Source organism: Rattus norvegicus, chromosome 8, assembly GCF_021556685.1.
Source record: "Rattus norvegicus strain SHRSP/BbbUtx chromosome 8, alternate assembly SHRSP_T2T, whole genome shotgun sequence".
NCBI lineage: Eukaryota > Metazoa > Chordata > Mammalia > Rodentia > Muridae > Rattus > Rattus norvegicus.
In genome coordinates, this window is record NC_141541.1 from 117,927,764 (window position 1) to 117,947,821 (window position 20,058).

The 20,058-nt window shown below is 43.2% G+C and overlaps 1 protein-coding gene across 3 annotated transcripts in view; it reads left to right on the forward strand.

Moving 5' to 3' along the window:
- Positions 1–20,058, forward strand: part of Smarcc1 (SWI/SNF related BAF chromatin remodeling complex subunit C1) — a 103,482-nt gene that overhangs the window by 74,491 nt on the left and 8,933 nt on the right. For all 3 annotated transcript variants that reach the window (NM_001413573.2, XM_087561458.1, XM_087561457.1), the window contains 2 exon segments: positions 6,461–6,595; positions 11,131–11,392. In NM_001413573.2, the coding sequence (NP_001400502.1) occupies positions 6,461–6,595; positions 11,131–11,392 (397 nt within the window).

Genomic DNA, 20,058 nt, shown 5'->3' on the forward strand with positions numbered 1-20,058 from the left:
ATACTTTATCTGTTAAAGGTGTAAGGTGTGATTCATAGCAAATTTCCAGGTAAACCAATTCAAAACACAGAACCATTGTTTGGAGTTTGTGCTCCTCTGACCCAGGTGGATATAAATCCTGGAGGGTCTTCCCAGACACATCCTTACATGCCACAGCAGTACTCAGTTAGCCCGGGCATATGCCTGCTTTTTACTGTAATACCTGTACATCCTGCAGATTTATTCTTGCACGTATTTTTCAAAGATGCCTTTTTTGATTTTATTTTTTTGGAGACAGCGTTTTTCTTTGTAATGGAGCCCTGGCTGTCATAGACTCTCTTATAGACCAGGCTGGCCTTGAACTCACAGAGCTCCATCTGCTTCTCCTGGGACTAAAGGCATGCACAATCATGCTGTACTCAAAGATACTTTTTAATCTATATGCTTTTTCTGTTACCATTTATCACAACCGACTTGTACTTCCCAATTATGGGATTAAAGCCATGCACTACCATGCCTAGCATTCTTGTGGGTTTTGATACATGGTCTTATGTAAAGGTACTAATATCGGTGAGGTTTGTTGTTTCCTTTTTTTGTGATTTTGTCCCTTCACTGTAAAGTTTTCTCTTTTCATGCCTTCCTGTTGTATTATTAGAACATCATCTTGCTTCTGAATGCTGGGCTAATGTGTGCTCCACCGTGCTCAGATGTGTGAATTCTCTCTTGCACATACAATCACTGAGGGCTGTCTCGTCAGCAATAGATGAGAGGTTACAAGAGCTCCTCCTTCCTTGGTCTTCACACCTGTTTGTTACCTTCGCTGATCTTTGGTCCTTGATCCTTGTCTTCCCTGACTTTTCTGGTACCCGTCTGTAGTGCCCTTCACTCTTGTGCTCGGGAACAAGCACTGTCTGTGAGACTCTCCTCTCCTGGCCCGTCCCTACCTCTGCTGTCCCATCACCTACCTGTTACTGACGTGCTCTTTGTGTTTGTTTTTGTTGACCTTTGTTTTCATTTTCAGTCATGTTTATCTGTGTGTCTGCCTCATAAGTGTCTCATACCCCATAGAGGCCAGAGGCATTGAATCTCCTACAGTGGGAGATAAATAGGCAGTTTTCAGGCCGCTGCTGTGGGTGCTGGAAATTGAATTAGGCCCTATGGAAGAGCAGACACAATCTTAACTGCTGAGCGTTCTCTCTGAGCAGTTGGGTTTGGTTTGGTTTTTTTCATGGGTGTGGGTGTTTTGCCTGCATGTGTATCAGTGTCATATGTTTTTCATGGGTGTGAGTATTTTGACTGCATGTGCATCTGTATCGTGTTTGTGCCTGGGACTTGCTGACTCTAGGGCAGATATCTGGTCCCAGGAACTGGAAGGCAGTGACCTTCTATGCGGTGCTTGCATTCAAACTTGGGTCCTCTGCAAGAGCAGCCAGTGCTCTTAACCACCGAGCCGTCTCTTGTTGGTGTTTACAGTGAAAGAAGTAGGACAGACAAGCTTTCAGCTCTGACGTGTTCATGAATGGTCGCACCCATGTGCACAGCACCCGCTCCAGGAATACATGGTCACTGCCCCCCCAGGAGCTTCCACGGGTCCCTTATGGTTTTTTTGTTTTTTTGGGTTTTTTTTTGTTTTTTTTTTTGTTTTTTTTGGTTCTTTTTTTCGGAGCTGGGGACCAAACCCAGGGCCTTGCGCTTCCTAGGTAAGCGCTCTACCACTGAGCTAAATCCCCAGCCCCCCTTATGTTTATAATGCGCATGAGAGTCAGATGCCGGCTTTGGGAAGTTGTCTTTACAGACTTAGTTCTCTCCTGTATTCATATGGCCCTGGATATCAAGACTGGGCCATCAGACACACTTCATCACACGGCAAGCCATTTCCCTTTTTTGCCATTTTCCTTCATATAAAAATAATCTCTTATTAGCAATAAGTTTTTAAAGTTCACTTCTCATAAACATGCAGATTAAAGACATGCAGATTGCTGCTTGGTTTTTCTTTTTTCTTTTCTTTTCTTTTTTTTTTCCTTTCTTTATTTTACAATTCACAGTCACACTCCAGGCTGGCCTTCCACCCGGTTCCACCTGCTCCTATTTCCCTGGTCCTTTATTAAAGGCATGCACCACCACTCCTGCCTTCCCGTGTTCAATATTAAAGCTAGTTTCCCTTTAAATCTGGGACAGTGCTGCAAAGTTTCTGCTGTCTAGCTTTCATATGTGAGTTCAGTGCCTTATATCTGGGTCTGATGGAGCTCACAGCACATAGTCATTCTTGTGCTGCATAGTAATCAGGGGGCAAAGAATTCACTTAAATTACTATAATTAGCAAAGCTTTGCCAAGCAGTCCACGTTCATCTTACTCTTACTGTGTTCTGCTGTGTCTATGAACAGCGTTGTTATTCAGTGGTTGTCACCGTCACACGCAGAGGTAATTAGAGTCTCTGCATCTCGCTCTTACACAGACGGGTTGCCTATGGCTTTCCAACGCCCTTGTTGTCATGTGGGACCAACCCTTCAGGAACACATCCAGTTTGCCTTTTATCTGCTGATGGGATTGACCTGCAGTGGTCACTCGACTAGGTGCTCTAGGGTTCTGTCCGTCTGGGTATTGAGACTTAGAAACAAGGGAACCTGATAATTTCTTTTGAGATAAACTAGAAACCTCAGACCCAGGATATATTGTCTTTAGGAGTAGTATATTCATTTTATAATTAATTGTCTCACATTTTTAAAATCATTATCTACTTCAGATTTCTCCCTAACTTTATTCCATGTCTGCACAGACTGAAATGGCAAACATGGATTTGTGTTCATGGAAACTGTCAACAGAGAGACATTTCCTCACCCCTCAGTCATACATCGTTGCTTCTGCTTATGTCACAGGGGTTGTTTGAAATACACTTAAAGTGAATAGGCTTGCGTTTTGGATGTCATCCTAGCTCTGTGTAACACTGCTGTGCACAGTGGCGGAGCACAGGTTGGTCTAGCGGACCCTTTGTCTGTAACTAGTCACTTTCTTGTATGAATCATCGGGAAGTAATTGGGAATTACATCTACACATCGGAAACCCCACCTCAAACTTAAGTCAACATCCTTTTCCTTCATCATGTTTTGTGGGTTTTTCTGCATTCCTGTCTCTTCTTGGGCACAACCCCAGTTTAGTCACTTCTGGTTTTATTCTTGATAGCTGGGAGCTTCTTCTGATCCCTCCATGGAGACCCTTGGTCACACTGTTTCCAGATTTGTCATGAATGTGTAGCCTGAATAATAAGGTTTTCCCTACAGCCTCTAGAGCGTGTCCTTCATTTTCAGTAGTGTGTACAGGAAGGAAAGCTTTTTCAAGTCTTGACTTCAGAAATGTGTGTTCAATACCCTGCATTGATTAGCTACTGTTCATGTGTCTAATTTGAATTTTATTATAACTCACAGTTTTGAATTCCTGTGGTAACTCTTCAAAAATCTGTTTTGTTTTTTTAAGATGTCGAACCTCTTTTGTTCTTTATTCTTATTATGGGCATGTGTGTATAAAGCATATATATTCCTAAATGTAACCTGTTCATCAGTTAAAACCTAATTTCACCAGCATGACTGCCCAAAAATGAGCTAAACAAGCGTGAATACTTGTTCACCCAGTAGACAAGCTTCCTCCCTGTACAAAGAACCACAAAGTCATTTTAAGTGGAGTTTTGTTTTCCTTTATAACTTGTTTCTTGTTATGTAGAGTACTGAGATTTTCTGATTTTCATTCTTTTTTTTTTTTAAAGATTTATTTATTATATACAAATACACTGTAACTCTCTTCAGACACACCAGAAGAGGGCATCAGATTCCATCACAGATGGTTGTGAGCCACCATGTGGTTGCTGGGATTTGAACTCAGGACCTTTAGAAGAGCAGTCAGTGCTCTTAACCGCTGAGCCATCTCTCCAGCCCCCTGATTTTCATTCTTAAATTTCCAAAGATACTGATATTTTTTATTTTAGCTTCCCCCACACACACACACTTTTAGCTTGCGTCTGGGTGAGCCGCTGTTTTAACATTTTCTGTTTAGTAATATATGGGGTTGCCTACAATTCCTACCTAAATCTTAAGAAGACAGAATATTTTACACCAAAACCTATAATTTTCAGTAAGATTCACATAAAAATAGGACTAGAAGTTAGTGATACCCGTCCTCTCCTAGGAAGGGTTTCTGGTGGCAGGATAACACAAAAGAGAACTTCCTAAATGTGACCTCCATAATCTGTTGTTGTACTCTGGCACCTACAGTCACAGATACCCACGCAATAGTAAAATGAAAGGTATGTATTTAAATGGGACTCTACATTACACAGTGTTCAGAATGATAACCAGCGGGAGGTGTTTAAAGTGCACTTGGGTCACCGGTGTGAACCCTGCAAGATCTGCGTGCACTGCTGCAAGAATTAGCGTCGGCTTCTACCTGGGTTTCCTTGCTCCTGAGAGTCTCCGCCTGAACCCGACACTGGAGTGTTACTATCTGTAAAAGAATGATGAGACCAGACATTGTTTGGTGGTTAACAACACTTACTGCTCTTGTAAAGGACCCAAGTTTAGTTTCCAGTACCCATTTTGGGTGGCAACCATTGCCTGTACCTCCAGATGTAGAAGATGTGGCCCCTCCATCTGTACTAGAGCCACTGTACACTGTGTACAGGCTCAGAAGCAGACATTTGCACACACAGTTTTTAATGAAAAAATCATCAGATGGGTGTATGGTACACACCTTTAATCCCAGCATTCAGGAGGCTGAAACAGGTGACTCGGAATTCAGGGGTAGCCTGGTCTACAGAGTGATTTCCACAAGTGTCAAGGCTACAGAGAGAAACCCTGTCTTGAGAATCTAATAAGGTAACCTTTAAGGAATAGTAATTAAAGCTATGACAGCTCCACTTTGCTTCCAGAAGTCTACCTTAAATGCATGGTTAAGTCTTAGGTTCTATAGGAAATAAAGAGGTTGGAGAGCCTTCCCTACATGTTACAAATGTAGCTCGTCATGGTAACAAGATGGCAAAGTAAGCTCTGGGATTTGTTGTGGCCTGATCGTTGCAGGGAGTCAGGGTCTGGCCCAGGATGGTGATGTGGCACTTTATTCTCTGTACTGCTTAATTGTCAGGAAGCATCCTCCAACCCATGTGGTGCTCAGGGCACTGCACTCGAGGCATCCAGCCATCTTCCACAGTGACTTCCTTTCTGCTTCTGTGTGGGTCTGTGTAACTCTGGATACTCTCTTCAAGCTTAGGGTGAAGTACTTTTCTTGCCCCACATGATTTGCTTAACATAGGAAAGTTTTGCATTAGGGTGTTTGATGCTAAAGAAAAAAATGCTTATCTTTGGACAATTCATTGAAAGGAAAGGATGGTAAGAACAGATGGGAGGAAAATATCTTTTTGCTCTTTTTAGCTCATCCAGGGTCTCTCAGTTCAGGGATGCAGATGGATATGTAGGTACATAGGTAGGCATAGTGATGCACACTTTTCATTTCAGCACTTGGGAATCAGAAGTAGGTGAATTTCTGTGAGTTTTGGGGCAGCCTGGTCTATGTGGTAAGTTTCAGGACAGCTTGTGCAGCTAGAACATGTCGCAGAGTCACTTTTAGACAGACAGCCTTGGTTGGAGCTTACTGGAAGAGTGTGCCCTGAGAGGAATGCCTCTAATTCTTGACAGTAACTTAAGACTGGAGCCTGGACAAGCAAGTTAAAAGCCTCTCCTGGGCCATAAAGCAAGATGTCAAGCATGTATTTATCTGCTGTTTATAACTTAGACACAAATTGGCCATTATTATCTTGTTTTAACTCAGAGTTGTCTAGATTTCTGCCCTGTTTCACCTGTGAAATAAGAATCTGACACCGCAGAACTAGGAGGTCAGTCAGCTTCCTTTAGTCCTCATTCCTCCTCAGCTTTCTGCAACACAGTTGCCTTAAGACTTTTTCTTTTTTTAATATAATTGGTTTCATTTATTTAATTAGCAGTAAATCTATTAAATATTTTTACTTTCATAATTAAATATGAATATGAAGTTGCTTGTTTTTCTTCTAAAGCAGATGTTCTCTGGGGTCTTAAATATTGCATAATTGAAAATAAAGATTTTATATGATTGGTTCCATGGTGTGGAAAACATGAAGCAATTTGTGAGATTAGATTCTCTCCATCTTGTGGTTCTGTAGGTTGATTTCATTATTTCAGGGGAAAAAAACAAGTGCCTTTACCCACCAAGCCACTCTGGTGGCATCTTTAAAAAGCATCAGGGTATTTTTGCCACCTACCCCATTGGGAGAATTTTCCTTTTTTAATTCTTTGTTTTTTTATGTATATAAAATCCAGAAATTTTCTGTGATGGAACTAAGAACTATTATTACTTTTAACTAAAATAAATCTTTGGAAGAATCAGCATAGAGGCTTAAAGCTTATTCCTCTCAATCTCAACTTTAGCATTTTCTTGAATAATTGGAGTGATCTTTGCCCTTAGCACCTGGCTGCTGTCGAAGAAAGAAAGATCAAATCCCTGGTGGCTCTCCTGGTTGAGACACAGATGAAGAAGCTAGAGATCAAACTTCGACATTTTGAAGAGCTGGAGACTATTATGGACAGAGAGAAAGAGGCTGTGAGTAAGGGGAATTCGCATGGGTATGTTTTGAAAATGAAAGCTAATGTGCCATTCAGAGACAGAAGTTACATAGTATAAGAGTGACCTGTTCCATTGGTCTTTAGATTTTTTTTTCTCATTTCCTGTACTTGATAAACTAGTGATTATAAGTAAGGTTTTTTCTTTTTGTCTACTTTATAATATTTAATTCTTTTGTATGTCTTAGCTGTAAACATACTACTTCTTATTAAACTTTCCCTTTTATAAAAGTTGATTCTTACATTGACTGCCTATGTGTTTGTCAGTGAAGTAAAACCTTATAAATCCACTGTCTGGGTCAGGATTTTCTCTTCTTGATTTTCCTGTCTTTAATATACAGACCCATTTTTCTACAGTGTCGTCCTCACACGTGGCCTTTGACTTTATCTCTGCCACTCCTTCCCTCTTCTGTGGGTTGACTGGTGGCTGGAATTAGGCCTAGGTTGAGCTTCAAGCAGCATTTGCCTCAGCTACTTAAGTTCTTTGCTTCTGTGTGAATGTACATGAGCGCCTTCATAGCCAAACTACAGTTCAGCAGCTCCATATGAAATCTTGTGACCTTGCCAGTTCTGTCAGTCCCTGTGCTGTATTCTAACTTATATTCTAAAAAATCTTTAGCAAAACTGGAAACATAAACGTCCTCATTATTTTGACTGGCCGTGTTAAAGAGTCCAAGAGTGGTACTGATCGTCAATGCTGTTAGTGTTGCTCAGGCAAGACAGGAGCCTCTCCTGGGCCCGAGAACGAGATGTAAAGCATGTATTTATCTGCTGTTAATAACTTAGGGAGAAATTGGCCATTATCTTGTTTTAACCCAAAGTCTAATAATTGTATAGACTTCTGTCCTATTTTTCCTGCCAAATATGAATTTGACACTGGAACTAGCAGATCAGTTTGCTTCCTTTTAGGCCTCCAAATCCCTGCCCACTACTTTCCTCCCTGCCTCACAGGACTGTGTACATTAAATCTTTTTTTTTTTTTTTTTGGAGCTGGGGACCGAACCCAGGGCTTTGTGCTTGCTAGGCAAGTGCTCTACCACTGAGCTAAATCCCCAACCCCCCAATCTTATACATATAAGATAAGCTTACAGTATTGTCTTTATTTAAGCCTATCCTGCTTTACTGGGAATGAGTAAACATTTTTATAGCCGTGTGAAACTGCACTGTTTGTATACAACACATTTTCTTCGAACCGTTCACCCGTTGATGGACATCTAGGCTGATTGTATGCTGTGGCTGTTAGGAATGGTGTGAAAACTACGACTGCAGGTTATCTGTGTGGTGTAGATTTGGATGTTGTACCTGAATCCTTTTGTATTTTTTGTGTTTTAGGGAACTACATACTGATTTCTACAGTGGCTACCCTAGCTTCCTTTTTACCAATAATTTGTTTGCCTTGCTCTTTTTTATTTTACTTATTTTTTTGTGCTGTTTTATGTTTGTTTGTTGAAACAGGGTTTCTTCTCTGTGTATCCTTGGTTGTTCTGGAAGACTCTAGACCAGGTTACCTTGAACTCAGAGGTATGCCTCCCTCTGCCTCCTGAGTGCTGAGATTAAAGGGGTTTGTCAGCAATATTGCCCCACCATCTTTCTTTTCTTTTTTTTAAGGTAGGGAGGCTCATTCAGTAATGACTGCTGAGCCCAAGCTCATGGTACTTCATCTGTCTCAGCTTCTAAATGCTGGGCTTAGATTTATGAGCTGCCACACTTGGCCGTGTTGTGTCTTACTTTATTTTTACAATTTGTGAGTTTCTAGCCTTTTGGTGGTAGGGTTTTAAGATAAGATGTGTGAGTGTGTGTGTGTGTGTGTGTGTGTGTGTGGTGTGGTGTGTGTGTGTACCCATCTGGAACTTACTATATAGACCAGGCTGGCCTTGAACTCTGATCTGTCTGCCTCTCAAGTGCTAGGATTCGACCCGAAGCACCATGCTCAGCTGAGTCTCTAGTCTTAACTTAAGCTTACCACTTCATTTTTTATTTTTTAACAATGAAAAAAAGAGAGGTTAACGATTGATTCTTCTATGTCTGGGTATCTAGTTTTCCCAGAATCACTTGAGAAGTCTTGTACCTTGGCACCGTTATCAAGTACTAGGGCCTGTGTGGTCTACGTGTGGTCTTCAGACTGAGGTAGAAAGTGGAGTTGTGGGGGTGCTTCTTCCATGCTGCCAGGATGAGCCTTAAAATCTGCCCTGTAGCAGCCGTGAGCCTAGGGCATTCAGAAGTCCAGAGCCATCTGGAGCCAGTTGGGAACGGCAGTCTGGGCCCTAACTCTCACCTCAGGGGACTCGTTTGTCCTACATTAATGCTTTGGCTTTAAACTGGGTTTTCTTTTCCGGGTGTGTGTATATGTATTTAATCACTCGCCTTTTTACTTACTTTTTTGTCACATAATTACTTCCTTTTAATTACTTTGTGCATTTTATGAAGCCAAGAAGAGTGAGGCCAGGACATTGCTGTGATTGTGGCGGGGGGAGTCTAGCCTGGGTAATAAGAGAGCCTTGTTCCTCACATCCAGCCCTGCCCCTGCCTCATAAAAAGAAAAAAAAAAAATAGAATAAGTGAAATGACAGCAATGTTTAGAAATAGTAAATTGGGGTTAGGTAGGTTTAGGGACGAAAGAGTGAATCTTCCACCTTTTCTGTTTTTCTCATGGTGATGATGCATTTTGATGCAGGGTCTACATGCTGTCTTCAAACTGGTAATTCCCCTGACTAAGTCTCAAGGGCTAAGATTATAGACACTTTCCACCTGTTTGACTCCACTCTTCCCATTTCCTTTCCTAAGAGACTTGTTTGTTTGTTTGTTTTGCTGCTTATATGGAAGCCATCAATGAATTTTTTTTTCTTTTTTCCGGAGCAGGGGACCGAACCCAGGGCCTTGCACTTGCTAGGCAAGCGCTCTACCACTGAGCTAAATCCCCAACCCCACCATCAATGAATTTAAGCTACAAAGAAATGCTAGTTAAGAATTTGAAAAAGAAGACAAAGTAGGGTGAAACCCAGATCAGAGACAGCAGCACAACCCTCCATGAGCAGGCTGGCTTATTTACAGAGCAGATCTGTGCCTACCTTCTGCAGTTCTTAAGTCACATTGGAACCACAGCCAAGCTGTGCGGAACACAGCTAGCCTTGCGTCTGACCTCAGGCAATTGCAGAGTCCTACATTTCCTGAAGAAAATACTTAGGAGTATGGAAGCGGGCTGTGGTCAGTGTCACACTTTCCTTCATTGTTTGGTCTCTTATGTAATCATCCAGAGTTGAACCTTCTGAGCATTCTCTCAATATTTACATCTTGGGTCCTTTCTTGTGTAAAAAAGTCCAACCAGGCAAGAGCTTTACATGACAGCTCTACCCACTCTGCAAACCGTCTGACCAGCTCTCGGGGTGTGAACCTGAGCATCTCCACCTCCGTCTGTCTTCCTCCTTCCTCGCTCGCAGCTCTCTCCTTGTGTGACATTTGCTCCCATCGGGTTTTCCCCTGCTGCTCCTCTATCACAGTAGCTCACCTCCGACAATATTTGTAAATATTTAGTATTTATTCACTGAACTGGATCTTCCCAAAAGCCAAAACATTATATTTCCTTAACCAATTGAGTGGCTGGAAATAGTGATAGTCAACAGAAATAAAGACGAGCCTTGCATGTAATTAAGACTTTTGTCCCAGCCATGTTACAAAAGTTTAAAACAACTGAAATTACAATAATTCTACTTGTAATCGGACTTACTCTGCTGTTGCTATTTACTGGACAGTAGCATGGTTCAACTGGTAAGGTACTTTTAACCTAAGTTTACTCCCCAGGATCTGCGAGGTAGGTAGAACCAGTTCAATCCAGTTATCCACTGCTCTGTGTGAGCCTACCCTGTTCACTTGGATTTCACATACACAGTACCTGGGAGTCACTGTGTCACTACAGTAGACATAGCAACCCTAAACGATTTTTTTCTTTATTTTTAATCTAGGGAAGTATCAAGATTGTCATGTATTTTTAGTTTTTGTAAGCCCAGCAGAGCATGCCGGGGCATGTCTAACCCCAACACTTGAGAAGCAGAGGTAGGCAGATCTCTGTGTGAAGCCTGCAGTGCTATCCTGTGAGATAATAATACCTACCAAATAAATAAATCCTACCTACAGGCTCTCCTAGACAGAGTGGCCCATGCTCTAGTCCCAGCTATTTGAAACCTAAGAGGATCGCTTGAGTCCAGGAGTGCAACAGCCTAAACAACATAGCGACAACACACTGTGTCCAGAAGGACTAGTAATGATCATATTTAATAAGCTGATAAAGATGATAATGAAGCAGAAAGCCAGTCTGTCAAAGGTAGGGCCAAAGGCCATTCTCCCAGTGCTGTATGGTACAAGGAAAAACAACTTTTAAACTAAACATAGGGACATTCCTGGTAAGGAGTCTCTTGTAGCATCCTGTGGATGGAACTCAGGCATCAAATAAATGTCCTACTTGTCATGCCATCCTGAGAAGCCTCTTGGTAGCATCTTTTTCTACTTCATTTATTACAGCTAGAACAACAGAGACAGCAGTTGCTTACTGAACGTCAGAACTTCCACATGGAGCAATTGAAATATGCTGAACTGCGTGCTCGGCAGCAGATGGAGCAGCAGCAGCACGGCCAGCCACCTCAGCAAGCACACCAGCACCCGGGAGGACCGGGGCTGGCCCCACTTGGGGCAGCAGGCCACCCAGGCATGATGCCTCATCAGCAGCCCCCTCCATACCCCATGATGCACCATCAGATGCCACCACCCCATCCTCCCCAACCAGGTAAGAGGAAGCTTTGCTAACAGGACACGTTTGTCCGTTTTACAACACAGATCATCATGGGGCATGCCAAGGAATCATGTCTAACAAAACCTGTTGAAATCCTCCATTTTCATCTAGAAACTCATGGGCAAGTGAGTTCTCTTGTTACCATCACATACACCTAGCCAGTTACTTCCAATATCCTCTCCAAGACTCTTTCTCCTTGGGTAATTGGCCTTGGAATCAGCATCATATCCCAGTTTCTTAAGAATGTAACCAAATGTTAGGCATGGTGAGTGTGCCTATTCTAACATTCATAAACCAGAAACTGACTGAGTGTGAGTTCTAGGTCAGCATAGGGTGCATAATGAGACCCTGTCTACTGAGCCCTAGCACCAGGTTGGAGAAAGTATTCTGAGGCCTGGAGAGATGGCTCAGCGGTTAAGAGCACTGACTGCTCTTCCAGAGGTCCTGAGTTCAGTTCCCAGCAACCACATGGGATCTGTAATGGGATCTGATGCCCTCTTCTGGTGTGTCTGAAAAGAGTGACAGTGTACCCAAATAGATTAGATAAATAAATCTTTAGAAAGAAAAGAGAGTATTCTTAGACTCTGTATATACTGCATCTGTTCAAGAAAACTTGCAAGACACAATGAACTTTTCATAACTCATTACCTTTCTACCATTTTTAATATATTCTCATGGATATGAGATAATTGGATACTGTTTTCTTCATAGATGTCCTGTGAACTTGTATCATTAGTTTTAACTAATAAAAAAGTAACCATAACTGGGTATGGTCATACAAGTCTTCAATTTGAACACTCACAAGGCAGAGGCAGGAGGATTTCTGAATTAGAAACTAATCTCATTTACATAGTTAGTTCTAGGACAACCAGGGCTATGTAGAAAGACCCTGACTCAAAAAACAAAGGAATGGAACTGGAGGGGTGGCTTGGTGGTTAAGAGCACAAGCTGCTCTTCCAGAGGACCCAGGTTAATCTATGGCCATGCCATCATGAGCTCGACAGATACTATTGGGAGACTCAGGATCAGTTCAGACGTACACAGACATATGTGACGCCAAAGCACCGTGTCCATGAGAATATAAGTTAATTTTTTTTAAAGGACTTGTACTGACTAGGGGAAGTTTTGATGTTTCGCATGTGGGCACACAAACCTGAAAAATTACATTAGGAAGTCTGTTATCATCATCAGGTCTTTCTGTTTGATTTCAATATGTTTCTGGAGATCATCTTTGAAATCTGACATGCTCGCACCATGGGGTACTTTCCACCTCTCTGAACACTTCTGTCAGTCTTCAAATCTCTGTATAAGAGCTTCGTTTTGTCCAGCGTTAGGTTTTCAGAAATATACATACCCTCAGCAGGACCACAATGTCGATTTTCAAGCACAGTAATTATTTCAAAATGTAGGCGCTATGCTGGTTGCCAGGCTCTCACCCTAGTCTCAGCTGCTGTTGGTGGTGCTGCACTGCCTTGGTCCTCCCACATCTGTTCATTCCTCCATGTCCTTGCTTTGCAGTTGAGGACCTGATGGTGGCAAGGCCACCTACACCTAGCCTTAGAGGAGCCAGGATTCACACTGGACTGCCAGGAGCTGAGAGCAGTCACAGGTGACCTTGGAGGCAGCTGTTCCTAGTGAGGGAGTACCAGCAAGTGTGTTGATAAAGTCACCTTTATGAGACTTAGGCAATTTTGTCTTCACTTTCTCACCAAAATAGGCTTTTCCACATCAAGTATGTAATGGAAAGGGTCATTCATTGCGAGAGACTTTTTTTTTTTTTTTAAGATTTATTATATTTATATGAGTACACTGTCACTGTCTTCAGACACACCAGAAGAGGGCATCAGATCCCATTACAGATGGTTGTGAGCCACCATGTGGTTGCTGGGAATTGAACTCAGGACCTCTGGAAAAGCAGTGCTCTTAACCGCTGAGCCATCTCTCCAGCCCGAGAGGTTATTTTTTTAATCTATGTCAAGCTGTTTTCCTGTAAGTTTTATGTGTGTATATAAAATATACAGGGCTATACAATGGTTCAGTAAGATTCCTAGAAGTTGTCTTCTGACCCCCTACATTCTTGCTGTTTAATGCTTATACCTACATTCATACAGATCACATACATGATATATTAAGGTACATGCAGTTGTGCTTCCTTTGTGAGTTTAATGGAGAGTGTAGCCGCAGCAGTCTCCCATCACGTTCTTCTTCGTCTCTGGTGCCCCAGGATAGAGTTCCCAGGACTTCCAAACACAGTGACTAGGTTATTGGTTGTAATCGTAGTGATTTTTGTCTGGCCTTCTTAATCCCATCTAAGACGTGCGTATGCTGGTCTACGTGACTGTGTCCTTATGTTCTCTCTGCAGTGTTCATCTGTTCCCACTCTAAATTTGTGAATTCTTTTGGTAAAAGTTTGATTGCTTTTCCAATTTAAGTCATGTGAATAGCTAATTCAGCTATCAACAAACAGAAGCATGTTTTTCAGGGAGCATCTGCACACATTTCTATTGTACACATATTGTGTGTCTGGAATTGAGAATAGTTAAAGAATATGCATATGATCATAACAATAGATGATGCAGAAATGCTTCCAGAACTTTAGGCCTGTTTCAACTCTCATCATATGAATACAGTCATTTTCTGTTTGTGGGTTGGTTTGGTTTTATTGTTTTGGGTTTGTTTTTGCTTTTTTGTTTAAATCTCTGTTAATAAAATTAATAACAGCATCCAGAGTTGGTGGTCTCTACAATCCCTGTATTCAGGAAGCAAGACTTTTATTACAAGTTCTGTACTAGCCAGAGGTACATAGCAAATTAATTTCAAAACAGAAGGATAGACAGGCAGATATAGCCAGCTAGCCGGCCAGCCAGGTTGAGTTGTGTGTTCCTGTAATCCCCAGAACTCAGGATAGGCTAGAGATTCACTATAGATTCAAGGTCATAGTCTTACATAGTAAGACTTGTGTTTAAAAAGAAAAGGAATCTGATTGGTAGCACAAGCCTTTAATCCCAGCACCCTGGAGGCAGAAGCAAGAGATCTGTTGAGTTTGAAGCCAGTCTGGTCTGTTCCAGACTTACATGGAGAAACACTTTTTCCAAACCAAAAGAAAAAAGACAGCAACAAAGCTGGTGAGTTTTGTACTTAGCATCAGCCAATCCGCATTTGCTACTTGACTTATTTGTTTTGGTCAGATTCTCAGTGAATAGCCCCAGCTGACCTCAAACTCAAAAACCTTTGCCTCTGCCAGACTATCTCAGTAGTGCCTTTCAAGTGGAGCTGGAGAAGTGAAGGTGTCATCCATCTGTGATTTGTCTGTGTCAGTGATACAACTTGAGGCCTTCACGAAAGTCTGTACTGGCATATTTTTTATCATCAACATGACAACTACAGTCCTTGGAAGAGGGACCTTCAGTTGAGGCATTGCTTAGACCCTGTTGGCTTATAGGCAGGCCTGGGGTGCACTGTCTTGCTTGCTGGTTGTGGAAGGGCTTAGCCCACTGTGGGCGGCCCCGTTCTTTGGGCAGGTGGTCCCTGGCTGTAGACCACCAGCTGAGCAGGACAGAGAGCAGGCCGGTTAGCAGCATTCCTCCATGGTTTCTGTTTTGAACTACTGCGATGATTTCTCTTGAAATAACTGTTTTCTTCTCCGAGTGGGCTTTGCTTGTAGTTTATCCCAGCAATACAAGGCTAATTAACACAAAGTCCATCCAGCTAACAGTTCCTGAGTTTTAGAAAAGTTTACAGATGAGCTGGGCACAATGATATATGACAGCTCTAAAGAGTCAGGTAGATTACCAGTCTGGGCTACATGGCAAGTTCCAGGCCAGCCATGGCTTCATAGTGACCTCTCTCACCTGTGCGATCAGTAATAGTAGTAGCCGTGGCAAGGTCCCATCATTCAGAAGGTAGAGCATTCAATCCTATGCTTCCTAATAGGAATGTAACTCCCCACACCAGAAAAAAGACAAAAATAATCACAGATCATAGCATTTACATTAGGACCTGAGGGCAGCTGTCAGGTAACTGGGGAGTGTTTGGTATTTGGCCAGAATTTATGTGGTATGAATGGGCAGGAAAACCTTATGTCTGGTGACTATGAAAGTGGGAGGAAAAAAGAGTCAAGACAGATTTGTTGCTGAGTGATTAATTCATAAAGCTTTTTAGAGGAGGTTGACTTCTACACAACCATGAATACCCCAATACCTACACAAGCCAGGTGTGCTTTTTTACAAACTTGTAACCCTATCCCTGTGGGGGACAGAGGGCTCGCTGGGGCTTGGTGGCTGCCAGCACAGCTCAAAAGCAGTCTCCAGGTTCAGAAGAGAGGTGCCACTTCAGGAAAGAATAAAGTGGAGGATGGTAGAGTCCATGTAAACATCTTCCTCTGGCATATGTGTGTCTCACACACACCACCACCACCGTCCATCAATGGTGATAGTGCCCATTAGAACAGGAGTTCATTCAAGTGTAAAAGCCCACACCTGTAGTCCATATCTGGAGAGGTAGAGGCAGGAGGACCAGCCACAACTGCATAGTGAGAGCCTATTTCAAGAAAATGAAATTACGGTTCATTGGTGTGAGCCTCCTAGGCTGAGTACAGATGGAGGCCTGGTTATCTAGTAGCTGATGCCCTCTCTGTGAGCTGCACCTCTGTACTGATTGCTTATATGATACTGTTTCCCAGACTTTGCCTGCGTGCATGGATGTGTACGTGGGTGCCTGGGTGTGTGTGTCCTAAGATGGTTTTTTTCATAGCAAACAAAAAGACAAATTATGTGTAGTAGCATATAGCACAGTGTTTATTTCATGTGTGTGGAGGTTTGGTCTACATGTATGGCTGTGTACCACTTGTGTCCCTTGTGCCTGTAGAAGCCAAAAGAGGGCCTTGTATCTGCTGGAACTGCAGTCTAGGTGGTTGTGAGCCAATGAGTGGGTGTTGGGAATCAAACCCAGGTCCTCTGGAGAATAGCCAAGTTCTCGTAACTGCTAAGTCACCTATCTCTCCGTCTCTGGTGTGTATTATATTTAATTGTGCGTGTTTGTCTCTAAGTCTGTATTCAGGTGTTGGGGTGAATATGGGTACCTTGGAGGCTGGAGCCAGAGGTTTTGGATCCCCCTCAGCTATAGTTAGAGGCAGTTATGGTGCTAGGAACTGCTCTTGGGTTTTCTGGAAGAGCATTGTGCTCTCTTAAACACTGAGCTGTCTCTCTACCGCAGAGTGTTTCTGTTGTATGGTTGGCACATCTATTTTTACCTTATCTTAGGTTTTGCTGAACTTGTTAAAAGAGACATCATCTCCCGTTAGACTGTAAAATGGTACCTAACAGTTTCTCAGCCTAACTGCCGAGGCTGGAAAGATGATGTGGTGGTTAAGAGCACTGGCTACCCTCCAAGAGGACCCAAGTTCAGTTCCCAACACACACATTGCAAGTTCCATCTGTCTGGAACTCCAGTTCCGGGGCTTCTGGCATCCTTACACAGATATTCGTGGAGGCAAAATAATGAGCATAAAGTAAAAATAAATCACCCTAAATATTTTTAAATCAGGCTATTTGTCAAGAAAAACCTTTACACAAACGGAACTGCTTTTGCCTGTAATTATTTTAGTTGTTAAATTTTCTTTGTGTGTGTGTGTGTGTGTCTGGGTGTGTGTGTCTGGGTGTGTGTGTCTGGGTGTGTGTGTCTGGGTGTGTGTGTCTGGAAGGTAGTTCTGTCCGCACCATGTCGATTCCTGGTGTGGAACTTAGGTGTCAGACCTCAGAGCAAGTCCCTTACCCACTGAGCCACCTCATTGGCCCAGCTGGGAGTCTTGACTGCATCATTTGTTGGTGTTGCCAACAGTTTGATTTTGTACATGGACAAGCATAGGGGAGTGCAGCCTGTCAGGTGACCAGTGCGTGTGGGCCCTGGTGGCACACCCCTCTAACACGCCCAAGGCCCTGACGTCTGTCTATTGCATCACTGAAAAGAAAGGACTGAGTGTGGTGTGGTGAAAAGATGTTATTTCTATAAATCGTTATTTCAGTAACAAAAGTAGGACATACCTTTCAGTTGAGGCACTGACCCACTTGGCTTATTGTGTTTCATTTTCTTGAAATGAAAACCAAAATGGTCTCAATGTAGCCCATAGCAGCTACCTCAAACCCATGCTCTTTCCCGCTCAGGCTCTAACCCTTTTCCCCCTTGACCTTGCTAATGGAGAAGAAGCCTCGGGGGATCCCGGGCTTCCCCTCACTTGGCCCCAGTAGGGTTATTTCTGTTCTCCTGGGGCCTCAGCCAGAGGGTGTCTGCATAGTTAGACCTTTCATTGCTCACAGAGGCAGAAGTGGGTGTTTCACCCTCTGGAGCTGGGGCTGCAGGTGCTTGGTTTCTCAGAAGCTGGTACGACTACTGGAACTTGAGTTCAACTCCTCGTGAAGAGCATCGGGTGCTCCTCACTGCTGCACCATCTTTTTTCCCCCTCCATTAAATCCAGTTACAGGGGTTGGGGATTTAGCTCAGTGGTAGAGCGCTTGCCTAGCGAGCGCAAGGCCCTGGGTTCGGTCCCCAACTCCGGAAAAAAAAAAAAAAAAAAGAAAACCCAGTTACAGCTCTTACCGTGGGAAAGTATTCAAGAACAGTACTGTGGGCTCAGCCCCACACTAAAAGGGAAGAGGAAACGGCTCCTTTTTGGTCTGTGGCACCTTACACCGTCTGATGACAAAGCTGCCGCACCGCTCCCTTGAGCAGTGGTTGCCTCACAAAGAGAACAGTGAGGCTCAGTCCTTAACAAAGAGCATCTGTGACAGGCAGCCCCCAGGAAGCTGCTCTGGGGAAGAAGCCTCGGAGGATCCCGGGCTTCCCCTCACTTGGCCCCAGTTGTGTTATTTCCGTTCTCCTGGGGCCTCAGCCAGAGGGTGTCTGTGCATAGTTAGCCATGGATGGATGACACACGCTTAAGACTAGGTGTTCACGGTTCCTGTTTCTAGCTTCTTTCTCTTTTCACATCTTAGTCTTCCAATAAATAAAAATGAGATCCTTACCTAATGTCCCATTAGACATGATAGGTATAAGACTTTAGTCAGGATCGAATAAACATGGGAGGGAGAGGGTTTTCCACAAGCTAAGCCTAATTTTAGCAAACCTTTCCATTTCCCAGGCTTCCGATGCCTGCTGTTTAAAAAATGTTTGTATGTAGGTCAGACTCCCACCATCCTGTGCTTTGCCACTGCTGCTTTGAGGCTTACTCCCTCTCCGTCCTCCCTCTCCTCCCCTCCTCTCTCTTACCTCTTCCTCCTCCCACCTTAGAAATTGGGGTGTGTGTGTGTGTGTGTGTGTGTGTGTGTGTGTGTGTGTGTGTGTGTGTGTGTGTTTTAATGGACTATGTACACACACATTTTGTCTAGCAGTGTCTTGGTATTTCAGGTTTATGTGAGTAATAGTACTTTAAGCTTGCAAGAATTAGCAAGATTATATATATTTTGGTTTTTTTGTTTGTTTGTTTTGGTTTTTTTTGTTTTTTTTTTAAAGATTTATTTATTTATTATATATGAATACACTGTAGCTGTCTTAGACACACCAGAAGAGGGCATTGGATCTCTTTACAGGTGGTTGTGAGCCACCATGTGGTTGCTGGGATTTGAACTCAGGACCTCTGGAAGAGCAGTCGGTGCGCTTAACCGCTGAGCCATCTCTCCAGCCCTATATTTTGTTTTTTTGATGATACTTGTGTCAAGTAACCGTACAACACACACACACACACACACACACACACACACACACGGGTGCAGGGGGAGGAAGGAAGGAACTTTAGGTTTCGGGTAGACAGAACATTGATTTTTGTCTTCCTTCTAGGGCTCTTACTTCTCCTCCTTTTCTGGAGCTGTGGAGATGGTTCAATATATAACTGCGTTCAAGTGGCATCCTGAGAGCCTTCCTTTGATTCTAGTATTTATGTAACTGCCTCGTCTGGCATCACATACTTCAGTTCCAGGGCTGGGCAGGTGCAAATGGGACTCCCTAGGGCTTGCTGGCCATCCAGTCTAGTTGAATCTCAGAAGCAGAAGGAATTGTTTTACTCTAACCTCGGGTGAGAACAGCTTCACAGTCCTCTCTATGGCAATTGAGGAGAGAAGGTTATTCTCAGGCTTCAGACCTCATAGCACGACTCAGCACAGGCTGAAAGTGGGCTGGCCCTTGCTCACATGTGCCGGGATTACTAGCACAGTTTCTGGAGCCAGACATACTACACCCTCAGACCCTGCTCCCCATTTCCATGCTTCACGCTGCTCAGGTAGCTACTCACTTAACTCCTTCCCCTTCAGCAGGCAAAACAGACTTCCTGAGGTTCAATTGATTTGTGCTTTTAAAGTTCTTAAAACGTTGGAACATGGCAATGTGTGTTTCATGCATTAGATTTCTGGGTCATCATAGCCAGTTTATCACACATTTGCTGTGACTTAAAACAATAGAAAGTTGGGCTAGAGATGTAACTCACTTAGTAGACAACCCGCTGAATGTGTACAAAGACTTCAGTGTAATTTCCAAGGCTGTGTAAATCCAGGCGTCAAAACATAAAAACCCACACCTATAATCTCAGCACTCAGACTGTAGGAGTAACACCAATTTAAGGTCATGCTCAGCTACAAAGAGAATGCGGGCTAGCCTGGAATACATAGGAGGCC